The sequence below is a fragment of the Saccopteryx bilineata genome, chromosome 4, assembly GCF_036850765.1.
Source record: "Saccopteryx bilineata isolate mSacBil1 chromosome 4, mSacBil1_pri_phased_curated, whole genome shotgun sequence".
Lineage (NCBI taxonomy): Eukaryota > Metazoa > Chordata > Mammalia > Chiroptera > Emballonuridae > Saccopteryx > Saccopteryx bilineata.
This window is the reverse complement of record NC_089493.1, coordinates 172,550,557-172,571,284: the sequence shown is the minus strand read 5'-3', so window position 1 is coordinate 172,571,284 and position 20,728 is coordinate 172,550,557. Positions and strand designations below refer to the sequence as shown.

Genomic DNA, 20,728 nt, shown 5'->3' with positions numbered 1-20,728 from the left:
TGGTTTCCCAGAAATCACACTGAGAAACCTGAGGAAAGCAATGAAAGTGATGGTCCCCAGACACAAATCAACCATTTGTGAGGGAGCAGAAAGCACTTTCTCTCCCCATCTCCAGGGTGGCTTAATGGGCTAGATGCACAGATGTGTCTCAAGACAGGGTTTGTTTACCCCCGATCGGCCTCCACTCATGGAAACTCCCAGAAAGGAGTGTGAGCTCTCTCATTCAATAACATTAATAGCGAGAAACCATTTTTCATGCTTTCAAAGGGTAGTTCCTGAGCACTTTGTGCCAGGCATCAGTCTAGAGAGAGGTGAGCCAAAACAGATGTCTTCCGCAGTTCAGAAGTGCTTGAGCTGTGCCTTCGTTATAGGAATTGTTCAGGACTTGATGGGCGTGATTGGCAATGCTGTGGGAACAGCGTTGGGGCTGAGTCTAGGTCAGACCCATTAGCTCCCAATAGCAGGTCCCGGTTTGTGAGCACTTACTACCAGGCTCTGGTCAGTGCTCTGCCATGTTCTCGTTTAGTCTTTACCCAACCCTGTAAAGATGACTGCCGTCCTCCCCATTTGATAGATGAGATCATTGAAGCACAGAAGGATTATGCCACTGGCCCAAAGGTCACTGGGAGAACTAAAAATCTTAGTCCCCGAGGGGATGTGCCTCCGCGGGCACCTTTCAGAGATGGCGCATCCAGGCCTCTCGCTGCACCAGCCTGGCGGCAGGGCTCCCGGAGAGGCGGCGCCCCAGCGTTCGGGCCGGCTGATAGCGTGTTGTCTCACCAGTGGGGGAGGTGAGCTGAGCGTGCAGTTTCCCCTTGCTTATGACCAAGGAGGCTAATTAGTAAGGCCCCAGACCCCAGAGATAACGACATCATTTTCCAAAGAGGGTCCAAGAGCCTTGCTCCCAGGGGAGGTATCTGGTGGTGGCAGAGTTGTCACTCCTCCCCGTTTTCCCAGTTTCCAGTGCAGCAGCCAGGGGTCCCAGCACTCCCTCCAGAGGCCCCGGAAACCGAATTCCCGCCTTATCATTCTAGAGCAGGGGTCGGGAACCTTTTTGGCTGAGAGAGCCATGAACGCCACATACTATTTTAAAATGTAATTCTGTGAGAGCCATACAATGACCTGTGTACGTTAGGATTATCCAATAAAAAGTTGGTGTTGTCCTGGAGGACAGCTGTGATTGGCTCCAGCCACCCGCAACCATGAACATGAGGGGTAGGAAATGAATGGATTGTAATACATGAGAATGTTTCATATTTTTAACGTTATTTTTTTTTTATTAAAGATTTGTCTGCGAGCCAGATGCAGCCATCAAAAGAGCCACATCTGGCTCGCGAGCCATAGGTTCCCGACCCCTGTTTCTAGAGCCTGTGGAGGCAAACAGGCTCCAATTCCAAGTCCCTTCTCCTGCTTTCCCTGTGGCTCTTTGACCCGGCAGTGTCTCTGGCGTCCCCCGCCCTCACCCTCCCCTAACTTGGAAAGGTCTGTCCTCAGTCAGGAGAAAGGAAAAGGGCATTTTTGCATTTGGATGGCCTTTTTCTGCGCATGTTTATTAAGTTCAGCTTGAGCCCAACGATTCGATCACGTTGTTTCCGCGCAGCAGAGCTGCTGTTCTCAGGGTCTCTAGCTGCACTGGAGCCAAAGTGACTGCAGAGGGAGGATAAATCTTTTCCTACAGATCCCCACAACGGTTATTTTCAAAAAGAAAAGGCAGCATCCTTAGGCACTCAGCCAACAAATATTTATTGAGCACCTACTGTGGGCAAAACATTGGGGAAGGAAGATGAAAAAGACAGGGTCCCTTTTCCTCAGGGCTCAAACTGAAACTGTGCCGTGACCCAAATTGGGTACGTTCCTCCGTGCCATTACTCCCCATCCATGTCAGGCGGCTTTGATGGCCCTTTACCTGCCATTTTTAATCTCCCAGCTGTAGGGACACCTTGGCTTTAAAATCAGGACCTTCCAGCACATGCAGAGCGTTAGAAACATCTGTGCAGCTTAAAGACCCCTGCCTAGGATTCTCCTACTTTGGGAGATTTCTGATTCAGGTGGTCCAGGGTAGAGTTCAGACAAGTGTATTTTGAGAGAATTACCTGGGTGAGCTTATCTGTGTGTTGTCTGAGAACTCTTCAACAAGATAAAAGCAAGTGTCCTATCAGAGCATCCGAAGAGACCTTTGTTGGAGACCTTAACCCTGGTGTGAGTTCAGGAGTCAGTTCAAAGTGGAAAGCCACCACATTTTGGAAGAAATTTTATTTAGTCCAGGTTTTGATGAATGAAACAGTAAGAAGGAAATGTGGAGGTAAGTAACGTTGCTGGAAACATCAGCGTCTGACCTTCCCTCAAATTCTGTAGAGCCAGGGACAGGGACCCTTTTACTTCTCGTGGTTGCTTACAGTAGTAGCATCTTCCATTCTCCTCCTCTTTGAAAAGTTATTATGAGAAACAAAGAACAACGACAAAATGGTTCTTCTTTTCCAGGTAGAAGGGACCCCTTCTTTTCTAGGCATCTCATGGTTGCAGAGTGGGACAGGGCATTGCTCAGTTGCCCCGTCTCCATGTCTCACGTCACCAGCACAGAGGCTCATGGGAACTGGCCTTCATCCTTTGCGAGTGAATGCCGGGAAAGCCTCAGAGATGATCGCTTAGGATTTGTGCCAGTTCCAATTAGCCCGTGTGTGTGTTCACTGCCCAGCCACCTGCTTCTTGCAGAAAGTTGGCCAGAAGTCTGAGGAATTTAGCCATCAGCCACAAGGGGTAGGCAGTTCTGCCTCATCCAAGACCTAATTAAAAAGAATTTAACCAAAGCTCTAACTCAAGTAATGCTGGATAGAGGCACTATTCTGTCTGGTTCAATTCTAATCCATACATTCATTTAAATCATGAAAGTAAAGCATTAAAAAGCCTGATGGGCTTACTAAAGTGCAGATTCCTAGAATTTAGCCTCAGATATTCTGATATGATAGACCTGGACAAGGCCCAGACATCTGCATTTCTACAAACACAACCCAATGAATTCTGATGTAGGTGGTGGGTTGACCAGACTTCGGGAAACGTGAGATTACATTGTAAGTCCCATCAAGTCAGGGGCCTTGTTGCCTTAATTCAGGACCCTAACCTAGGGCCTAGCGTGAAGCAGATACTGAATAATTTTGTTGGAAGAATGGGTTTTAAAGTGCATAAGTTAATTAAAAAAACGAGTTAAGGGAGTGTACTTTCAGAGATCTGCAGCTGAAAGAACTGAAGTACAGAATACGTGACTGTGTGACTTTTGACGTGTAATGTAGAAAAGAAGCTGGTACCTTCTAACAGGCTGTCTTTTAATAAAAGCAAACCACCCTTAAATGTCTTTTCTCCTTTAAGCTAAGATTCCACCCGATTTTGCAATTCCACTTATAGAATTAACACATTTGTTCAACATACATATTTTATTCTTTTTTCCCTTGAACATGTCTTCAGCATAACTTTTCCAAATCTCAGTTGAGCTCATCTGAAAACTGTCCCTTGTTTCATAGGACATAGAGGACAGCTTTTATGAGTTAGGAATTAGTTAATAGTAGCTTATGTTTTTTAAAGTTTTAGTTTAACCTGGCCAGGCAGTGGCACAGTGGATAGAGCGTCGGACTGGGATGCAGAGGACCCAGGTTTGAGATCCCGAGGTCACCGGCTTGAGTCCAGGTTTGCTGGCTCGAGCAAGGGATCACTCAGTCTGCTTAGGCCCCCAGTCAAGGCACATATGAGAAAGCAATCAATGAACAGCTAAGGTGCCACAAGGAAGAATTGATGCTTCTCATCTCTCTCCCTTCCTGTCTGTCTGTCCCTATGTGACTCTCTCTGTCACACACACACAAAAAGTTTTAGTTTAAGTATTGATGTGTCATAAGAAATTGCAGTAGAGCCATTTTTGGTTGGCCTGAGTGCTTTCAGGCTTTGAAATAAAGCTTGACTAGGTATGTCATAAGTTTCATAAAAACATAAAAACTGTTCTGTATTTTTTTTTCTCATTCTAGGAACAATCCCGGATGTTGGAAATGGGGATAACTGGCCCAGAAGGCCACGTGCTGAGCAGACCAGAGGAGGTAAGTTGCAGGGAGGGGTAGTGGGTGAGGTAGGGAGGAGGGAGAGAGAGAGAGGCAGCGGCTGTGGGGGCTTTCTTTTTTACCAGCATCTTCTGAGAGACTCCATCATCCCAATTCCAATCCCAGCAGCTACTCCGATGGCCTGTCAGTCATTTCACATTTGCATTGTTGGTGTTCCGACTGCCTCCCCCAGGCAAATGCACACACAGTGTATGAACAAACATGGTGGAAGGTGGTGGGGCTCTATGAATACCAGACAGCAGGATTGGAACATTTCTTCCAAAGACCACTTTGACTGACCCAGCTCAAGGGCCCCTGAGAAAATTAGAAAGGGATGCTTATGGCGGACCCCCAATCTCTCTAAAGATAGCATCAGTGGCCCTGGCCGGTTGGCTCAGTGGTAGAGCATCAGCCTGGCGTGCGGGAGTCCCGGGTTCGATTCCCGGCTAGGGCACACAGGAGAAGCACCCATCTGCTTCTCCACCCCTCCCCCTCTCCTTCCTCTCTCTCTCTCTCTTCCCCTCCCGCAGCCAAGGCTCCACTGGAGCAAAGTTTGCCTGGGCGCTGAGGATGGCTCTGTGGCCTCTGCCTCAGGCGCTAGAATGGCTCTGATTGTGGCAGAATGACGCCCCAGATGGGCAGAGCATCGCCCCCCCTGGTGGGCATGCCTGGTGGATCCCAGTCGGGTGCATGCGGGAGTCTGTCTGACTGCCTTCTCGTTTCCAGCTTCAGAAAAATACAAAAAAAAAAAAAAAGATAGCATCAGTCAGAGGGGACTCCATAGTTATTCAGTAGGAGTGGTAAATATCTAACTCCTTTTTAAAATATGAATTTCAGAGACATTTCTTCTCATTTCCTTCTTCCATATTGTATTTTGAGTCCTGCAAAATATTGGCTATCTGGTTAGGAGGCTGAATGGGTTTTAATAGGCAATATGTCTGTTGATTTGTGTAAGGGGACAACTGCATGTAGGTATAGAAGTTTCTCACATGTAAAATGAATGGTGATCTGTGACTGTGCTTAGCAGCTGGAAAGCAAAGGAGAAGTAAGTATGGGTTGATTCCATGTCTCTGGGATGTCAGCAACCTCAGGTACCGGCACAGGGCACAGCTGGGAACTGGCTGCCCATGTGGTTGAGCGCATATTGGCTTCCGGGGACTAGCCTTGGTCTGGCGCCTGGAACAAGTTCAAAGTTCTCCATGTTGGCGAAGTGAACAGTGCACCTGTTCTGTGATTCCAAGCTCCACACTCCACAACATGTAGAAGAAGGGTCAGAACCGGAAATGATTGCATTTCCGTTGCCCATCTCTGTTAAAATCTTGTAAAAAATTAAATAGTAACACACACAGAGAAAGTGTTCCTTTTATAAGGGTGCAATGAATTTTCATAAACTGAATACACTTATATAAGCCGCACTCAGTTGGAAAAACGCCATCAGTACCCCAGAAACTCCTTTGTCTGATGATATTTTTGCTACCAGTTGAAATAATGTATAACTTTGTCTGTTGGAAATGTAAATTGGTGCAGCCCCTGTGGACAACAGTAAGGTGGTTTCTCAAAATATTTAAGAATAGAACCATAGAACCGTCAGCCCTTGCTGGATAACTCAGTTGGTTAGAGCATCGTCCTGATGCACAAAGGTTGCCAGTTCAATCCCCAGTCAGGGCACATAAAGAAATGGATCATGTTCCTGTCTCTCTCTCCTGTCCTCTCTCTAAAATCAATAATAATAATAATAATATAATAATAATAATAATAATAATAAAAACCAGAATAGAACCATCAGCAATTTCTCTTCTGGACATTTATTTGAAGAAAATAAAAACACTAATTTGAAATGATATCTGCAGTCCCATGTTTATTGTAGCATTATTTCAACAGTCAAACCATGGGAACAGTGTGTCTATCGATGGATGAATAGATGAAGAAAATATGATATACTTGTGCATGCATGCACACACACACACACACACACACACACACAGGATATTATTCAGCCATAAAAGAGAATGAAATTCTGCCATTTATGATAACATGGATGCACTTTGAGGGTGTTATGCTATGTGAAATACTGTATTTCCCCATGTATAAGACACTCCCATGTATAAGATGGACCTTAATTTTGGGGCCCAAAATTTGAAAAAAATATGTGTTACATAAAGTTATTGAACTCAAGTTTTATTCATCATAAAATTCATCCAACTCCTCATCACTGTCAAAACTCCCATCCATTAGCTTGTCCTCATCTGTGTCTGATGACAAATCACTGTCTTCATATATTGCCTGGTCCTCAGTTCCATCTATGGCATTTGAAATGCCACAACCACTGAATAAGATGCACCCAGGTTTTAGACCCCAAATTTTTTTTTAAAAAAAGGTGCATCTTATACATGGGGAAATATGGTAAGTCAGATGGAGAACAACAAATACCACAGGATATTACTTACGTGTGGAATCTAAGAAACAAACAAAAATCCACCCCCCCAAAAAAACCCCACCACGAAGATCATAGTTACAAAGAACAGATTGGTGGTCGCCAGAGGTCAGGGGTTAGGAAATTAGATCAAGATAGTCAAAAGGTACAACCCTTCAGGTGCAAAGTATTTATAAATAAGTCATGGGGCTATAATGTACCATATAGAGACTACAGTTAATAATACTCTATTGCATATTTTAAATATTTGAAAGTTGCTAAGAAAGTAGATCTTGAAAGTTCTCATCACAAGAATACATTTTGTAACTGTGTGCCACGATGTTAAGACTTATTTTGGTGATCATTTCACAATACGTAAAAACATCGAATTGTTGCCCACCTGAAACTCCTATCGTGTTGTATGTTAATTATACCCCTCAATATAAACAAAATTGTGGTGATGGGATTGCAGTCACAGCATTCCCGTGGGAGTCTGTGTCTTTAATGCCAGTCCCTGTGTGGAGCCCTTGCTTATACCCGGTACGGTGCTGACTGCGTTGTCACAGCTGTCCTTGCTGCTGCCCTGGGTGGCGGTGTCCTCGTGCGTTCAGAAGCTGATGATCAGCGAGGTTAGCACTGGCCATTGTGTCTGAAGGACTGGAAAGATGTTTGCACAGTGTGAGCAGGCCGGGGTGATCAACTCTGCTTGTGACACTTTCCTTAAACGTCGGTCACTGTTGAGATGTGCTGGCGAGATAGATCCTTCAGCAGCAGCCAGGGGATTTCTGAGCAAAGTCTATTTTTGTTCTTTGGTTTGTTTGTTCAACCCCCCACACCCCCCTCCTCCCTGTTCCCGTCTCCTTTTTAGTAGAAAGCCTCTCTCGGCTGCCGATCCCGACAACCCTAGAAGCCCTTTTGGGTGAAGTTGGGGAGTGATGTAACCTTCCAAAGATAGTCTTGTTGTCAAGGTGCTGAAAAACCTGCTGTGCTGTGAGGGCATGAGATCAAAGGGGCTTGGGTGGCGGTCACTGCTGGGCTGGAGTGGTCAGCTCGGTGTGAAGGGGGGGTGGGGCGTAGGAGAAGCCAGCCCCGCGTCAGGTTGGAGCACACCCAGGTACTATTGATGCTGTTCAGAGAGCTGAGCCTGACTCCCAGAGACCCCACTCCAGGAGTCTGGGGACTCTAGCAAGGTGGCTGCATGTCTCCGTGGTCAGGGGCCTCCCAGGTCTCATCCACGTGGGGTCTGGGGGACGCCAGCTGGACCAGCCAAGCTCTTAGGGCCTGTTTGCTGAGCCACACTCACCAAGGGCAGGAACTGGTTTGCATTGGGCTTCTGCAAGCTATTTTTGGTCTTTTTTAGAGGGTTGGGCTGCATAGGCTAACCAGAATGTCAGATTGATCCAAAAAGGAAGTGTTGCTGATGGAATGGAAAAATGACAGTGTCTCTGCTTTGGGATGAATTGGACTAACTTGGGTAGTAACTTTGGGTAGTAACACAGGTTTGCCACACTGTCAGGAGCTGTCATCAGCAAGACCAGCACCCTTTAGGGAACACGGGCCTTGTCCCGGGAGTGAGCTAATTGATTTGCACAGGTGAACTTTTTTAATCCTCAAAACAGCCATGTGTCAGGTCCTATTATTATCCCCACTTTATGGACAAGGGACACTGAGGCTTTAGGAGGTTGTGTGAGGTACCTGAGGTCACCCAGCTTCTGAATGGCAAAACCAGACCTTAGACCCAGGCCATTTAAGAAAGCCCAAGTTCTGGCCCTGGCCAGTTGGCTCAGTGGTAGAGCATCGGCCTGGTGTGCAGGAGTCCTGGGTTTGATTCCCAGCTGGGGCACACAGGAGAAGCACCCATCTGCTTCTCCACCCCTCCCCCTCTCCTTCCTCTCTGTCTCTCTCTTCCCCTCCTGCAGCCAAGGCTCCATTGGAGCAAAGTTGGCCCGGGCACTGAGGATGACTTCATGGCCTCTGCCTCAGGCACTAGAATGGCTCCAGTTGCAACAGAGCAATGCCCCAGATGGGCAGAGCATCGCCCCCTGGTGGGCATGCCCGGTGGATCCTGATCGGGCACATGCGGGAATCTGTCTGACTACCTCCCCATTTCCAACTTCAGAAAAGTAAAAAAAAAAAGAAGAAGAAAGCCCAAGTTCTCAGACCTGCTTTGTTAGCAAAATAAGGGAAAACTTACTACGTCTAACTTAATAGATGCAACCTGGATGGTTAGCATCTTTGAAACCATGGATAGGGTGGAGGAGATTGATAACAGAAGAAGTCTTTGTGCGGAGAAGTCTGGGAATTGTTAGTATAAGACGTGTCTGCTGGAATGAGCCCATCACTGACCACCTGTTGCTGTAGGAAAGGATTAGAAGAAACACGATGCTGCCTTGTCCGGACTGGTTATTTCACACACATTGGGGTTGGGATTGTGTTTTGTCAGAGAATCTGCCCTGGGAAGCATGGGGAGCAAAGGCTTCCCTCACCTGTAGCCTTTGTGATGATTGCAGGGAGGGGAGAGGCTACGGACAGACTCTAGCTGCGCTGACGCAGTGTGTGCCCTGTGCCAGGCACTGATGTCACACGCCACCCTGAGCTGTCCTCTCCTGATCTCCACTCCACAGGCGAGGCACTGCATAGCCCAGGGAAGTGGCACAGCCAGAAAGCGCTGTCTCTGAGATTCAGGTCCAGTGCGTCCAGCTTCCGATCCTCTAGGTTTTTAAACCTCTGCCTTGCGTTCTCGGTGGGCAGAGGCAGGGGAATGGTGGCTTTGAGGGGCTGCTGTTTCTATTGACTCTTGGGGACTTTTTTCTTTTGCAGCTGGAAGCTGAGGCTGTGTTCCGTGCCATCACCATTGCCAGCCAAACCAACTGCCCTCTCTATGTCACGAAGGTCATGAGCAAGAGTGCGGCTGACCTCATCTCACAAGCCCGGAAAAAAGGTGACATGCGGTCCTGGGATCTCAGGGCTCCGACGCACCTCGACTCCTGTCCTCCCTGGATAGCCTGTGTGCACGGGGCCTGTTTCGCTCATGGTCTCACTCTCTGGGGGGCCCATCCATGGCAACCCACTTGATGATTTCTGTGTCCCCATGGATCACGGGCTCTCGGGATTAATCCGCTTGGCAGCTGGGTAAACAGGCTCAGGAACAGTTAGTAGTTTTCCTGTGATGACCCAGCTTGACAGTTCTTTGGAGATTTGGTTCATCTTTCTTTCTCCCTTTGACCTATTGTCAGTTCACATTATCTGAGCTTTATAAACAGACATATTAGTCCAGATTGTATTGGGTGCAGAAGTCAAAGATCCAACTCAAGTGGACTTAAATGAAAGTAAATTATTGGTTGATGGTTTTGAGGCGTGGCCAGATTGAGGGGTCTAAACAATGGGATCAGAGTTCCGTCCCTTTTATTCTTTCCTTGGGTCTGGTGTCCTTATTTTTAGTACAAACAGTGACAGGGATAAATGCCAAGAGGCACCTATTGTCCTCCATGCTTGATGGGAGCATGAGGAGGAGGTAGGGGACATCTTTTCCAATAGCTCAGGTGCAAGTCCCCAGGATGACTGTGATGGCCTTGGCTAGGGTTATGGGCTCTTTCCCAAACAAGTATGTGCTCTGGTGACATAGAATTGATTGGCTGGGGCTGAGGGCAGGATGCCGGGGCAGGGGCAGGGGCCCACCCCCTGAGCCACACAAGTTAACAGAAGTTCTTTTAGGAAAGGGTCTCCAAAGCATGTCCAGGGGCATGGCCTTTCTGACCCAGGGCTCTGTCCCCACTGCCTCTGGCCGCTTTCCTCCTTGGCTGTTAACTTGGGCTACCTTGGCTCACCTGTGCTGAGCTCAAGTTGACTCTCATTTCAAAGCTTTCTTTTCTGAGTTTTATTCTTGTAACAGAAGACTCATGGGCTCACTGTGAATAGTGTGTTGAGAAACTGGGGGCAAGGGCTCTGTGTTTGGCTGGGAGAGAGGATTTACCAGGCCCGGTTATGTGATTGTGACCACTGTGTGAGGTGGCTGTTCTGGTAGTGGAGTAATGCATCTACCACACTCAGAACTGGTCTGTAAAACTCCAGATGGGAATAATGGGGTGTCTAAAATTAGTCCCAGCTGACTCTGATGGCTGAGTCTTTAGCTGCCTGGCCTTCTAGCAAAGGGGGCCCTTTCCTTGTGGGAGGGGAGTCATCCTAATTGTCTAGACAAGCTTTCTAGCTGGCAGATTCCAGGGCACCTCCTGCCTTCCCCTGCTCACAGGGAGTCTGCTGTTTTCTCTCTTAGCCTTTCAGTGTCTAACGTGCCATGGGTCTGACTCATCGGGCCAGAACCAGGAAAGCAGCCCCATGTCCCTTACCCATTCTTGGAGGAAGGCAGAAAAAGGAAAAAGGAAAGAAGGAAAAGAAAGCTAAGGGCCTGCGATTATCTAACCCGGCCAGGGCAGCAGTACCCCCTGCAAACTCTGCCTGTTTCCCACCCCGTGCAGGAAATGTGGTCTTTGGTGAGCCCATCACTGCCAGCCTCGGCACAGATGGAACCCATTACTGGAGCAAGAACTGGGCCAAGGCAGCTGCATTTGTGACATCCCCGCCTCTGAGTCCTGACCCGACCACTCCTGACTACATCAACTCCTTGCTGGCCAGGTGGGTGCAGAATGACAAGCAGCTGGCATTGCGTGGAAACATCCTGGGGCCGGTGGGATGAGGACTGGAGCGGCCCATCCATCAGCCTAGACTTGGGTCTGCTGTGATGAGAATTCCCCTGCAATCTGGAGCACAGACATCAGGCTCTTCTCATTGTGTTCTTAAAAATACTACAATCATCACGTTAATAATGGGAATAGCAGTTAATGTGTATTGTGTGCCAAGGACTAGGGTGAGACCACACGCATGATGTCATTGTTCCTCATGACAACTTTATGAGTGAGGGACTTTCATAACCTTTTTACATGTTAAGCAGATGAGTGGCAGGGACTGAATTATTTGCTGAATTTTGAACAACTGGTCACGATGACCATCTAACCAAACTTAAAGAGTACTCGTTTGCTGCTCTTTTCTGTGGATCAGTCCCATCGCTCATTTGGGTCCCTTCTGTTTTGTTACACAAGAGGTGACCTAATCCCACCCCCTCATTTTCCAGATGGGGTAGCCAAGCCCCAGAGAGGGAGAGAAATGCACCCAAGTTCACATAGTTGGCAAGGGGTAGAGGAAAAATTTCAGACTCAAGTCTGGGCCCCCAAGGCGTCCCTAGCCACATCTCCCGTTCACATGGAGTTTTTCCCCCTCGCCAGTGGGGACCTGCAGCTCTCTGGCAGTGCCCACTGCACCTTCAGCACTGCCCAGAAAGCGATCGGGAAGGACAACTTCACGGCCATTCCTGAGGGCACCAATGGGGTGGAGGAGCGGATGTCTGTCATCTGGGACAAGGCTGTGGTAAGGATCAAGATCATGAGAGGGTGGCCAAGCTGTATGAGTGATTGTCTGTCACTCTGTTCTGGCAAAGGGGCCTGGTTTTATTTTTCTTGTTAACATCACAGAAGTTAGGGGGAAAAAAAGTCATGTAAATGAAGGTTCTTCCAAAGAATACAGTAAAATTAGTGATTACCTTCAGTTGATCATGTCCTTCTGTTCTATTTTAAAAACCCTAGACACTCATTTCAGAGCCAGATAGAATGTGTATGCTCTAATGCCTCATTTGGCTATGCAGTGTAATCCACCAAGTTTTCCTTTCCTTCTTGGCTACCAGGAAGCTCAAAGGTAGATTTTAAACTAAACTCTTCTTTCCTTACCTAGGCTTTTTGTTTTGAGAAGAGGGAAGGGATAAATATTTTTGTCTTTTTTGTTAATTTTGTTATATATTTATAGATATATATACACATTTATCTTGGCACTATCTGGAATTGTTATAAATAATATATCATATATGTATTTTTATTACCAACATGGTACATTCTCGATAAAGAACAGTTGGAAACACCAAAAAGCACACACAAAAATTACTCATAAATTCCACACCCCAGGGATAATTATTGTTATCATTTGGGTGAGGTTCTTCCATATGAATACAAATACATATTTTAAAAATGGGCTCATCATCACATTTGTTTTTATTGTGAACTTTCTGTAATCCTTTTTGGAATTAGAAGGGGTTAAAGCAACTAAATGTATACATGTAACCAAAAAGGAAAGTGCATACTTTAGGAGCAATAACTTCCCTCCTTTTTAAAAAATTTGTTTTATTTGTTATTTTGAAAGAGAGAGAGAGAGAAAGACATTGCTTTGTTGTTCCACTTATTTATATGTTCACTGTTTGCTTCTTGTATGTGCCCTGACCAGGGATTGAACCTGCAACCTTGGTGTAGGGTCAATGCTCTAACCACTGAGCTACCCCGCCAGGGCAGTAACTTCCTCCTTAAGCCATTTATTTAGTCATTTTGCCTGGGTGATCATGACATCCAAGCTGATTTTAAAGCTTGCTGGGTGGGGTCTGTGCTTATAACCTCAGAGGTCCCTGGTTGTATTTTGGGGCCTTTGAGTTCATCCTGCTCCTAGCTTAGAAGCCCTGCGTTGACAATTAAAGAAATAAAGATCGCATTTCCATAGGCCACCGGGAAAATGGATGAAAACCAGTTTGTGGCCGTGACAAGCACAAATGCTGCAAAGATCTTCAACCTGTACCCCCGCAAGGGAAGAATATCTGTGGGTTCTGACAGCGACCTTGTGATCTGGGACCCAGATGCTGTGAAGATTGTCTCTGCCAAGAACCACCAGTCGGTGAGGCTGGGCAGGCGGCGGGCGTGGGCACAGGGTGGGGAATGCGGACAAGGAGCTCGCTCAGGAGACATGTCTGTATGTGGGCACCGGCGTAGTTAGGCTAGGAATTCCAGCCTGTGCTTGGGGAACGCGTGTCTTCCTCGCTCTGCCCACTGAAACCGTGTGGATGCCTGTACGCTTCTCCTGGCTTACCTGGAGAGTCAGTCATCGCGACACTGACAGCAGCATCCCAGGCACACAGAGAACCAGAATTCTGTCTCCCCTTCCCATGCGCATGCCCGTGGCTCTGCCCCTCCCCTCCGCCTCCAGGCTGCAGAGTACAACATCTTCGAAGGGATGGAGCTGCGCGGGGCTCCCCTGGTGGTCATCTGCCAGGGCAAGATCATGCTGGAGGATGGCAACCTGCACGTGACCCAGGGGGCCGGCCGCTTCATCCCCTGCAGCCCCTCCTCTGATCACGTCTACAAGCGGATCAAAGCCCGGAGGAAGGTAAGAAGGCCTGGATCCCGTGGGGTCAGGTGATGGGGGCTTAGCAACCACGGAACAGGAGGGGGCTGTGTGCTCCAGACCCCACCAAAGAAATTCACAGCAACGATATCTTGCAAAGGATAGTCACACAGATTTAATGTACATAACAAGGGGTTTCAAAAACTTTTTTGGTCGAAGAAAGTTGTGTTGGTTTTCTTTATAATTATTTTCCCCATTTGGCCGCTGCCTGCACCCGAGTCACTGGCTAAAGAAGAGGCTCTATGACGGACAGATGGGCCACCCTGTACTGTCAGGCTCCTGGCAGCACGCCTCCCCTGTAAGGGACAGAGGGTGTGGGCCCCAGTACCCCTGCCTGCAGGGTCTTTCAGTGTTTGTCTACTAGACTGTGAGCTTTGGGGGAGGCGCCATGTTTCCTGGGTCCACAGGCCCCAGCCTCTGGCACAGAACATAACTCAGGCAATGGTGCTGGCTGGCTCCACAGTCCCGGGGCAAGTTCACAGCTCCAGCCAGAGGCCAGTGGGTCAGACCACAGGATGCTCATGGTGCGGCCTGCCCCTGATCTGTGCTAGGAGCGTGAGGGTGGGGCTCCCATGGGCCCTCATCCCGCCAGCTCTCACGACCTGTCTCACACTGCTACCCTTCCCACCTGCTCTGCTCTGGCCGTGCAGGTGGTTTTCCATCCTGTGATGTTTCCACCACCTGTTTCCTCTCGCTGTCGTGAACACCACCCCTCGGCATCTCCAGGTCTCCTCCCTCCCTCCACCCGAGTCCCATAACAAGCTCCTTGGATCCTTAAGATCAAAGATCACCCATCTCCCTCACCAGCACTCTAGCATAACATTCTCTTTCTTAATTATCATTTTCTGGCTCCCACTCCCCACATTTAATTCATTGATATGTTTGTGCTACCTAGAACAGACCCTTAATTGTGACAGGGATAATGGTGATATGCCTTCTCTGTCGTAGATGGCAGACCTGCACGCGGTCCCCAGGGGCATGTATGATGGGCCGGTGTTTGACCTGACCACCACGCCCAAGGGGGGTACGCCCGCGGGCTCCACCCGGGGCTCCCCCACTCGGCCGAACCCGCCCGTGAGGAACCTCCATCAGTCGGGATTTAGCCTGTCGGGTGAGTCAGACGAGCTGATGGTGACCATTAGTGAGGAAGGGAGGAAAGAAGGGGGTAGTGGGCTTCAGGGCCCCAAGTTAATGGGTGATCCTGAGAGCTAGCCCAGACCACCTGGTAGGGAGCCGGTTACTGGGCAAAAAGGTTGGTTTGCCAAATCAAAAATAAAAGGTCCTGCTGAGAAAACAAGATAAAGCGCACTCAGGTTACAGATGAGGCTTCAATGGTGGCCAGTCCTGCTCAGAGCCCACATGTGGTGAGGGCGGGGGCAGGATCGTTTCCGTTATGAATTTCTAGCGATTTTCGATATTAGACTGAGAGAGCTGGGCAACGGGTTGAGTTTCCTTCTTTGCCCAGGTGAAAAGAGAACTCAGATTATTTTTATGCTCAAATTGCAATAGCTTCTTTCAGCCTAGGATTTTTATCACCGTCTTCCCTTCCCTGTAATAATAACCAAGCTAGCAGCAGCTACCGGTGATGGAACAGGTACCGTGGGATAGCCACATCGTGAATCTTATCTATTCTTTAAGAACTGCCTGTTAATATTATATATATATACATATATGCCTGTTAATATATATATATATATATATATATATATATATATGAAACAGTTATGCTCCATAACCAGTAGTCTTCAATTAGGGGGGAAAAATAGATGTCAATTTGCATCTCTATGAACAAGTTAAATGGGAAGGAAGTAAGATAACAAGAAGAGACAGATGTGTAAGGAGAATACCATGGGGGCAGGAAGAGGGGTAAGGAATGGGATCCACAGGACCATGGGGAGGAGAAGAGATAAGGAAGACAGGTAAGGGAGGGGAGAAAAAGACAAGCCTAAAAGGTTTGAGGCGACATGGCCAGGTGATACGCTCTTTGCAGAAATTTTTGTCAGTGTTTTTTGCCATGTTCTGTTGCTCCCTGCCTCCTCCCCATGGCTCCTTCTGAACACAGAGATGGCCACTGATGTTTCCTTGTGCGCCGGGGCTGCAGGGGCCTGGCCGTCACCCCCACCCCTCCACACTGGGACCTTGGGCAGGTTACCCAGCCCCTTGCAGCCTCAGTCGCCTCCTCTTTGCACGGGATAGCAGTACTTCTCTGAAAGCACAGGGGGATGAGTGAGATAACCACTCATCACTTCAAACATTACTTGTCACAGGAATGTAAGCAGCTATTTTTTTTATAACATTCCCGTTGTTCTTTTTACTATCATTGTTACGATGCAGAGGGTCAGGGAGGTTGGATGAAATCTAGACATGAACCTGGCTTTTCCTGACAGATGGTGATTTTTTCAGGAGGGTGGGTATGAAAAATCTGGAATACATGACACACTAGAATGGAAGTTTCTTGGGAGATGAGGCCTGGAAGGCACATAATATCTTAACACTCTTAAAATTAATCCAATTTCTTTCTTCTCATTCCCCCGCCCTTTTTCTCCCTGGCCATTGGTTGCCAACTGCAGGCACCCAAGTGGATGAAGGGGTCCGCTCCGCCAGCAAGCGCATCGTGGCGCCCCCTGGAGGCCGTTCTAACATCACATCCCTTAGTTAAGCAAGCCCTCCCCAGAGAGATGGGCGGAAGAAAGAAGAGATTTTTTTTGGAAGCCAAAATGGTACACCAATATTTAAGAAGGAAAGCGAATCCAAACAGTTACGATCTAAAGAATCGATAAGCCTCAAGCCTTATGTTTCTCCAATGTTACGCTCGCTTGCCTAGCTTTACGAATGTTGCTTTGTTTTCTGTTTATGCCTAGCCTTGATTTGGTTGACCCCCCCTGCCCCATTACCATGCATGCAATCAGACAGGCCACTAAGGTAAAGCGTCTGCTATATAGTGTTGGGAGCGTGTGTAGTGCTGCAGTATAAGACAAGGGGACAGACAAAGCTGAATGTCAGGAAGATGAACAAAAAGGGACACAGTTATTTGGGGTGAGTGGGTGGCGGGAGCCCAGAGCAAAGCGGAGGGCTCAGAGGGCTGGGGTAGGGTGCATACAGGGGAGGGGGTGGGGGAGAGCATTAGGGGTCTTGTGTATTGTGTTAATGAAGTACAATTATTTCCGTGGAAGATGGCCCCTGGGGCACCGTCATTTCATCATGGTCCCCTGGTGTCTGCAGAGAAGGCAGGCAGATGGGCTTCAGGTTCTGGACTTGGTTATGTCATCTCTTCATAGATTTTATTTCTTTGAACATTTTATGAAAACACCCAAGTGTCAATCAAGCATCCCACCCCGCTTGGCCATGCCTGCGTTTGGGTGGGCCTCTTTCTCAGCATTGCTTGCCACTTCTCTTTTCCTGGCTGGGAAGGAGGAAGGGAGGAGAAAGGACGGTTCTCCTGTCTTGCTCTACCTGCCTCTCTGGTGCTCTGAAAAGGCAACAGCTGGGAGCACAGCACAGGCCCTAGGGGTGGGGCGGCCACACTTAAATAGCACCCGCCTCTAAACACGAGATTGGAGATTGCCTCCCTCTTTGCCCTCTTTGGTCTTTGCAAGCCGAGGAGGGCAGCCGCCTCTGGCATCCCGAGCAAAGAAAGGGCTTGTCTGGCCTGTGGTGAGTGTTTGATTCTCTGATCTCCTGAGATGCAGGCACAGCCTTGACTGAACAGCATTTTTGTTGTTGTTATTGAAAATGGGTTTTCTTAGGCATTCCTTAACTTTTACTACGAATAATAGGTCATCTCAGCTTATCCGGGAGTCAGGCAGGGGTGTGGGAAGGCCAGTCTGGAGCAGCGAGGGCACGTTCTGTGGTCGTGGTTCTAGCTTTCAATCCTAAGGCACCTGTTTCCCCTTCTGTTAGCACATCCTTTGGGGAGGCTTTGTTTTGGTACCAGAGTCTCCCAAGGTGGTGGCAGTGGCATGTGGCCTTCCAGGTGTGGCACGCAAGATAAGGGACATTAGCAAGGAGGGTTTGCACTCACTCATCTGTGAGAGCTGAGTGTCCACTCCCCGTCGGCCCCTCACACCCCCAAGCTCAATTTCGGAACAAGTTCTGTGAGCCAGATGAGGATCTGTAGAACTGAAAGGCCCATATACACGGAGGAAACGTCCTTAATTTGGAAGCAGACTTCTGTGCTGAGGGATTGGCTGCTGGAGCTCATAGCCTGAGAAGAGCAGGCCTCAAACGCCTTCGAGGTGCTTAGGAAGAGCCATTATCTCTAACTTCAGGTTTTATGGTGAAGGCCAAAGGAAAGAGAAGATGTGTCCGGAGAGGCATATGGAACTAGCCAAGGAATAGGGTTTCCCCTAGCAAAGCTAATTTCTGTTCTAATCATGAAAAGGATGATTTCCTTTCAAAAGAAGGGGTCCTGCTACTTGTAAGGCTTTTTTCATGGTTCCTTTATTTTAAGGAAACTTAAGGAAAGGGGAGGATGAAGCTCTTGGTTTATAACTCAAAGATGGGGGACAGGAAGCTTATATTAGAAGCATAGTCTATATACCTCATTGGCTGGGCTGATATTTAGGATATGTTGCAGTACCAGCCACAACCACCAGATGGAGGAAAAGACTCGTAAATAGCTCTAGTGGGTGTGTCCACTTCTGTCCCATCTGCTGTTGTTACCAGCTCCGGGGTCTAGCACATCCCTTTGTGACCTCTCTGTGCTATGAAAATAAATCTTCCATGGCCCAGTTGGTTTCACTTGGGACTTCTGAATAAACATTCGACCAGAACTTTATATTATTTTACACAAGCTTTCTTTCCATGCTGTAGGACCAGCCCCTTCATGCCTTGATGTGGGGTGACATGATCTGACACAAAGGCCCCCCTTTCTTCACTGACTATTAGTGATTTTCCAAGCATAGAAACTCCTGAGAATTCCAAGAACGCTGCCACTATTTTTTTTTTTTTTTACTTTGATTTCTGGTTCCTTTTAACATTTATATTCAAATGTGTCCTGTTCCATAAGGCACATCACAGGGCCCTGTGCACAGGGTTTAGGGAGACACCATGCCAATGAGTCAGGGCCCTCTCAGACTTCACTGGCACCTCGTCCCGCTGTGGGAGGGCTTGCTGGATCTACTGTCTTCCTCCCAAGCTTCCTTTTACTGTCTCATGTCTGGGCCTGGCCCCCCTCTAAGGATGCCCCACCTCCTCCCTTACCCCCAACCTTCTCACATTGTCCCCCACGTGGCAATCATTGAGAGAGTTCTGTCTGGAAGGGCCACAGTCTTGGGTAGTTGAGAAGGTATTTGTGGAACTACTGAATCAATTACCCCACGGAGATTACTTCTTCCAAGCTTTCTAAAAATGGCAGGGTTGTTCTCATCCCCAAAATGGGTCTCCTTCGAAGTCCAGTCACTCATCCTCTGGCTTTTTCTCTTCGTGACTGCACCCCAGAGAGTCATACTCTGCTCCGAAGGCCTCAGTCCTAAGCCTGGAGTTCTACTCACCCTGAGAAGCCCTTCCTCACAGGGTGACCAATCCTACAAGTGTCCCAGGCCGTCCCCCCTGGAAAAGTCTAGCTGGAGTCCCAGATATATACACGGGCTGTCCCGGGCAGCCAGCATTCATCGTGCGCTCCCTCTTTGGAAAGTGGTGTGTGGGTGTTCCGTTCTGTGTCTGGTGACTATGGACAGACAGTAATCTCCCTGTGATCTGTGGTAGCTGTGAGGCAGCTCTGGAATGGGAAGAGCTGTTTGGTTTGAACCGTGAAGAAAACTGTGTTTTGAGTTTAGCTGAGATTTAAAAAAAAAAAAAAAAAAAAAAAGTTCATCAAGTGACTGTTAATGTAAACCTGGTTATTAAAATAACTCTAAAATCACAGATGTTGTTCAGTCTTTCTCTGTGTGTGACATGCCATCTTACCTAAAGTATTACAATTGGATGTAAAACTGGAATGGTTAGTGGGGGGGGGGGACTGATGAAAAGAATGATCTGGAGAAAATTTGGGGAGTTCCTGTCTTTCCAGTTGAGAGAGGTTGAGCTTTTGCTTGGCTACAGGGTTGATGACCGTTATTGAAACTTTGGGGAATGACTACATTTTTTTTTCTCTATAGATCATCAAATTCAGTGTTAGTGTGAAAAGCATTGCCTTTGGGCATAAACCTGAGTCCAGAACAGATCCTGAAAGGTTGGGGGTTTTTGTTTGTTTTCTGGTTTTGTTTCTGTCATCCCCTTAAAGCATTGCTTCTTCATAAAAGCCTAGACTTTGAGAAAACTCAGACCAAGCAAGTTCCTAAGTATCTTCTTGCACAGATTGGCCCCAAGGAATCTCAGGAGTGTTGAGAAGGATTGTTTACTGTCTACCCCTTCGAGAGATTTAATGTCCGTATCATCCCTTTCAAAGCTCTGAGAAATCCTATGTCTTTCAAAATTTGTTCAAAGTTTTCAAACGATTTTTAACTACTTCTAATAGTCCACACAACCTGTTACACTAAAGCCTTTTGGGGAAACAACTGCTGAATCGAATTACAACTTATGTAGGGCATTTTTCATTGCAAGTGTTAGTATATGCAAACAAAAAACAATTTTAAAGGGTATAACTGAAAAGTACAGGAATAGATTTGGGTAGATTCAAGCAAAGCTGGATCTAGAATGTTGTTTCTTTTCTTTTTGATACAGAGCGCTTCACGAATTTGCGCGCCATCCTTGTGCAGGGGCCATGCTAATCTTCTCCGTAGTGTCCCAGTTTCAGTGTATGTGCTGCCAGATGTTTCTTTTCATCTCTTTGTCCTGCTGGCCTTCAGTAGGTGGTCCGTCCCCAGGAAAGCTCTTTGCATGTGGGAGCAAAACGGGCCATCAGAACGCCTAGGTTTTCATTTCAGGAGGAAGACAGATGCTCCCTCAATAGCTCCAGCCACGGAGCCTGACTCTGATTGGCCTGGCTGGGGTCACGTGCTTTCACCAGCAAACTAATCACAGTGGC

General features: G+C 47.7%; 1 protein-coding gene and 1 non-coding gene across 3 annotated transcripts in view; one reads left to right on the top strand and one right to left on the bottom strand.

The window, feature by feature from the left end:
• DPYSL3 (dihydropyrimidinase like 3) overlaps positions 1-19,624 on the top strand; it is a 108,889-nt gene extending 89,265 nt beyond the window's left edge. For both annotated transcript variants that reach the window (XM_066272904.1, XM_066272905.1), the window contains exons 7-14: positions 4,011-4,079; positions 9,313-9,433; positions 10,968-11,124; positions 11,772-11,913; positions 13,084-13,254; positions 13,564-13,743; positions 14,710-14,872; positions 16,332-19,624. In XM_066272904.1, coding sequence (XP_066129001.1) covers positions 4,011-4,079; positions 9,313-9,433; positions 10,968-11,124; positions 11,772-11,913; positions 13,084-13,254; positions 13,564-13,743; positions 14,710-14,872; positions 16,332-16,420 — 1,092 coding nt within the window. In that variant the 3' untranslated portion in view covers positions 16,421-19,624. The remainder of the gene's footprint in view (positions 1-4,010; positions 4,080-9,312; positions 9,434-10,967; positions 11,125-11,771; positions 11,914-13,083; positions 13,255-13,563; positions 13,744-14,709; positions 14,873-16,331) is intronic.
• A 790-nt stretch (positions 19,625-20,414) lies between these two features.
• LOC136337017 (U6 spliceosomal RNA) lies at positions 20,415-20,519 on the bottom strand. The gene has a single exon (XR_010731738.1). It is a non-coding gene; the product is annotated as a U6 spliceosomal RNA (small nuclear RNA).
• Between the last annotated feature and the right edge of the window lie 209 nt (positions 20,520-20,728).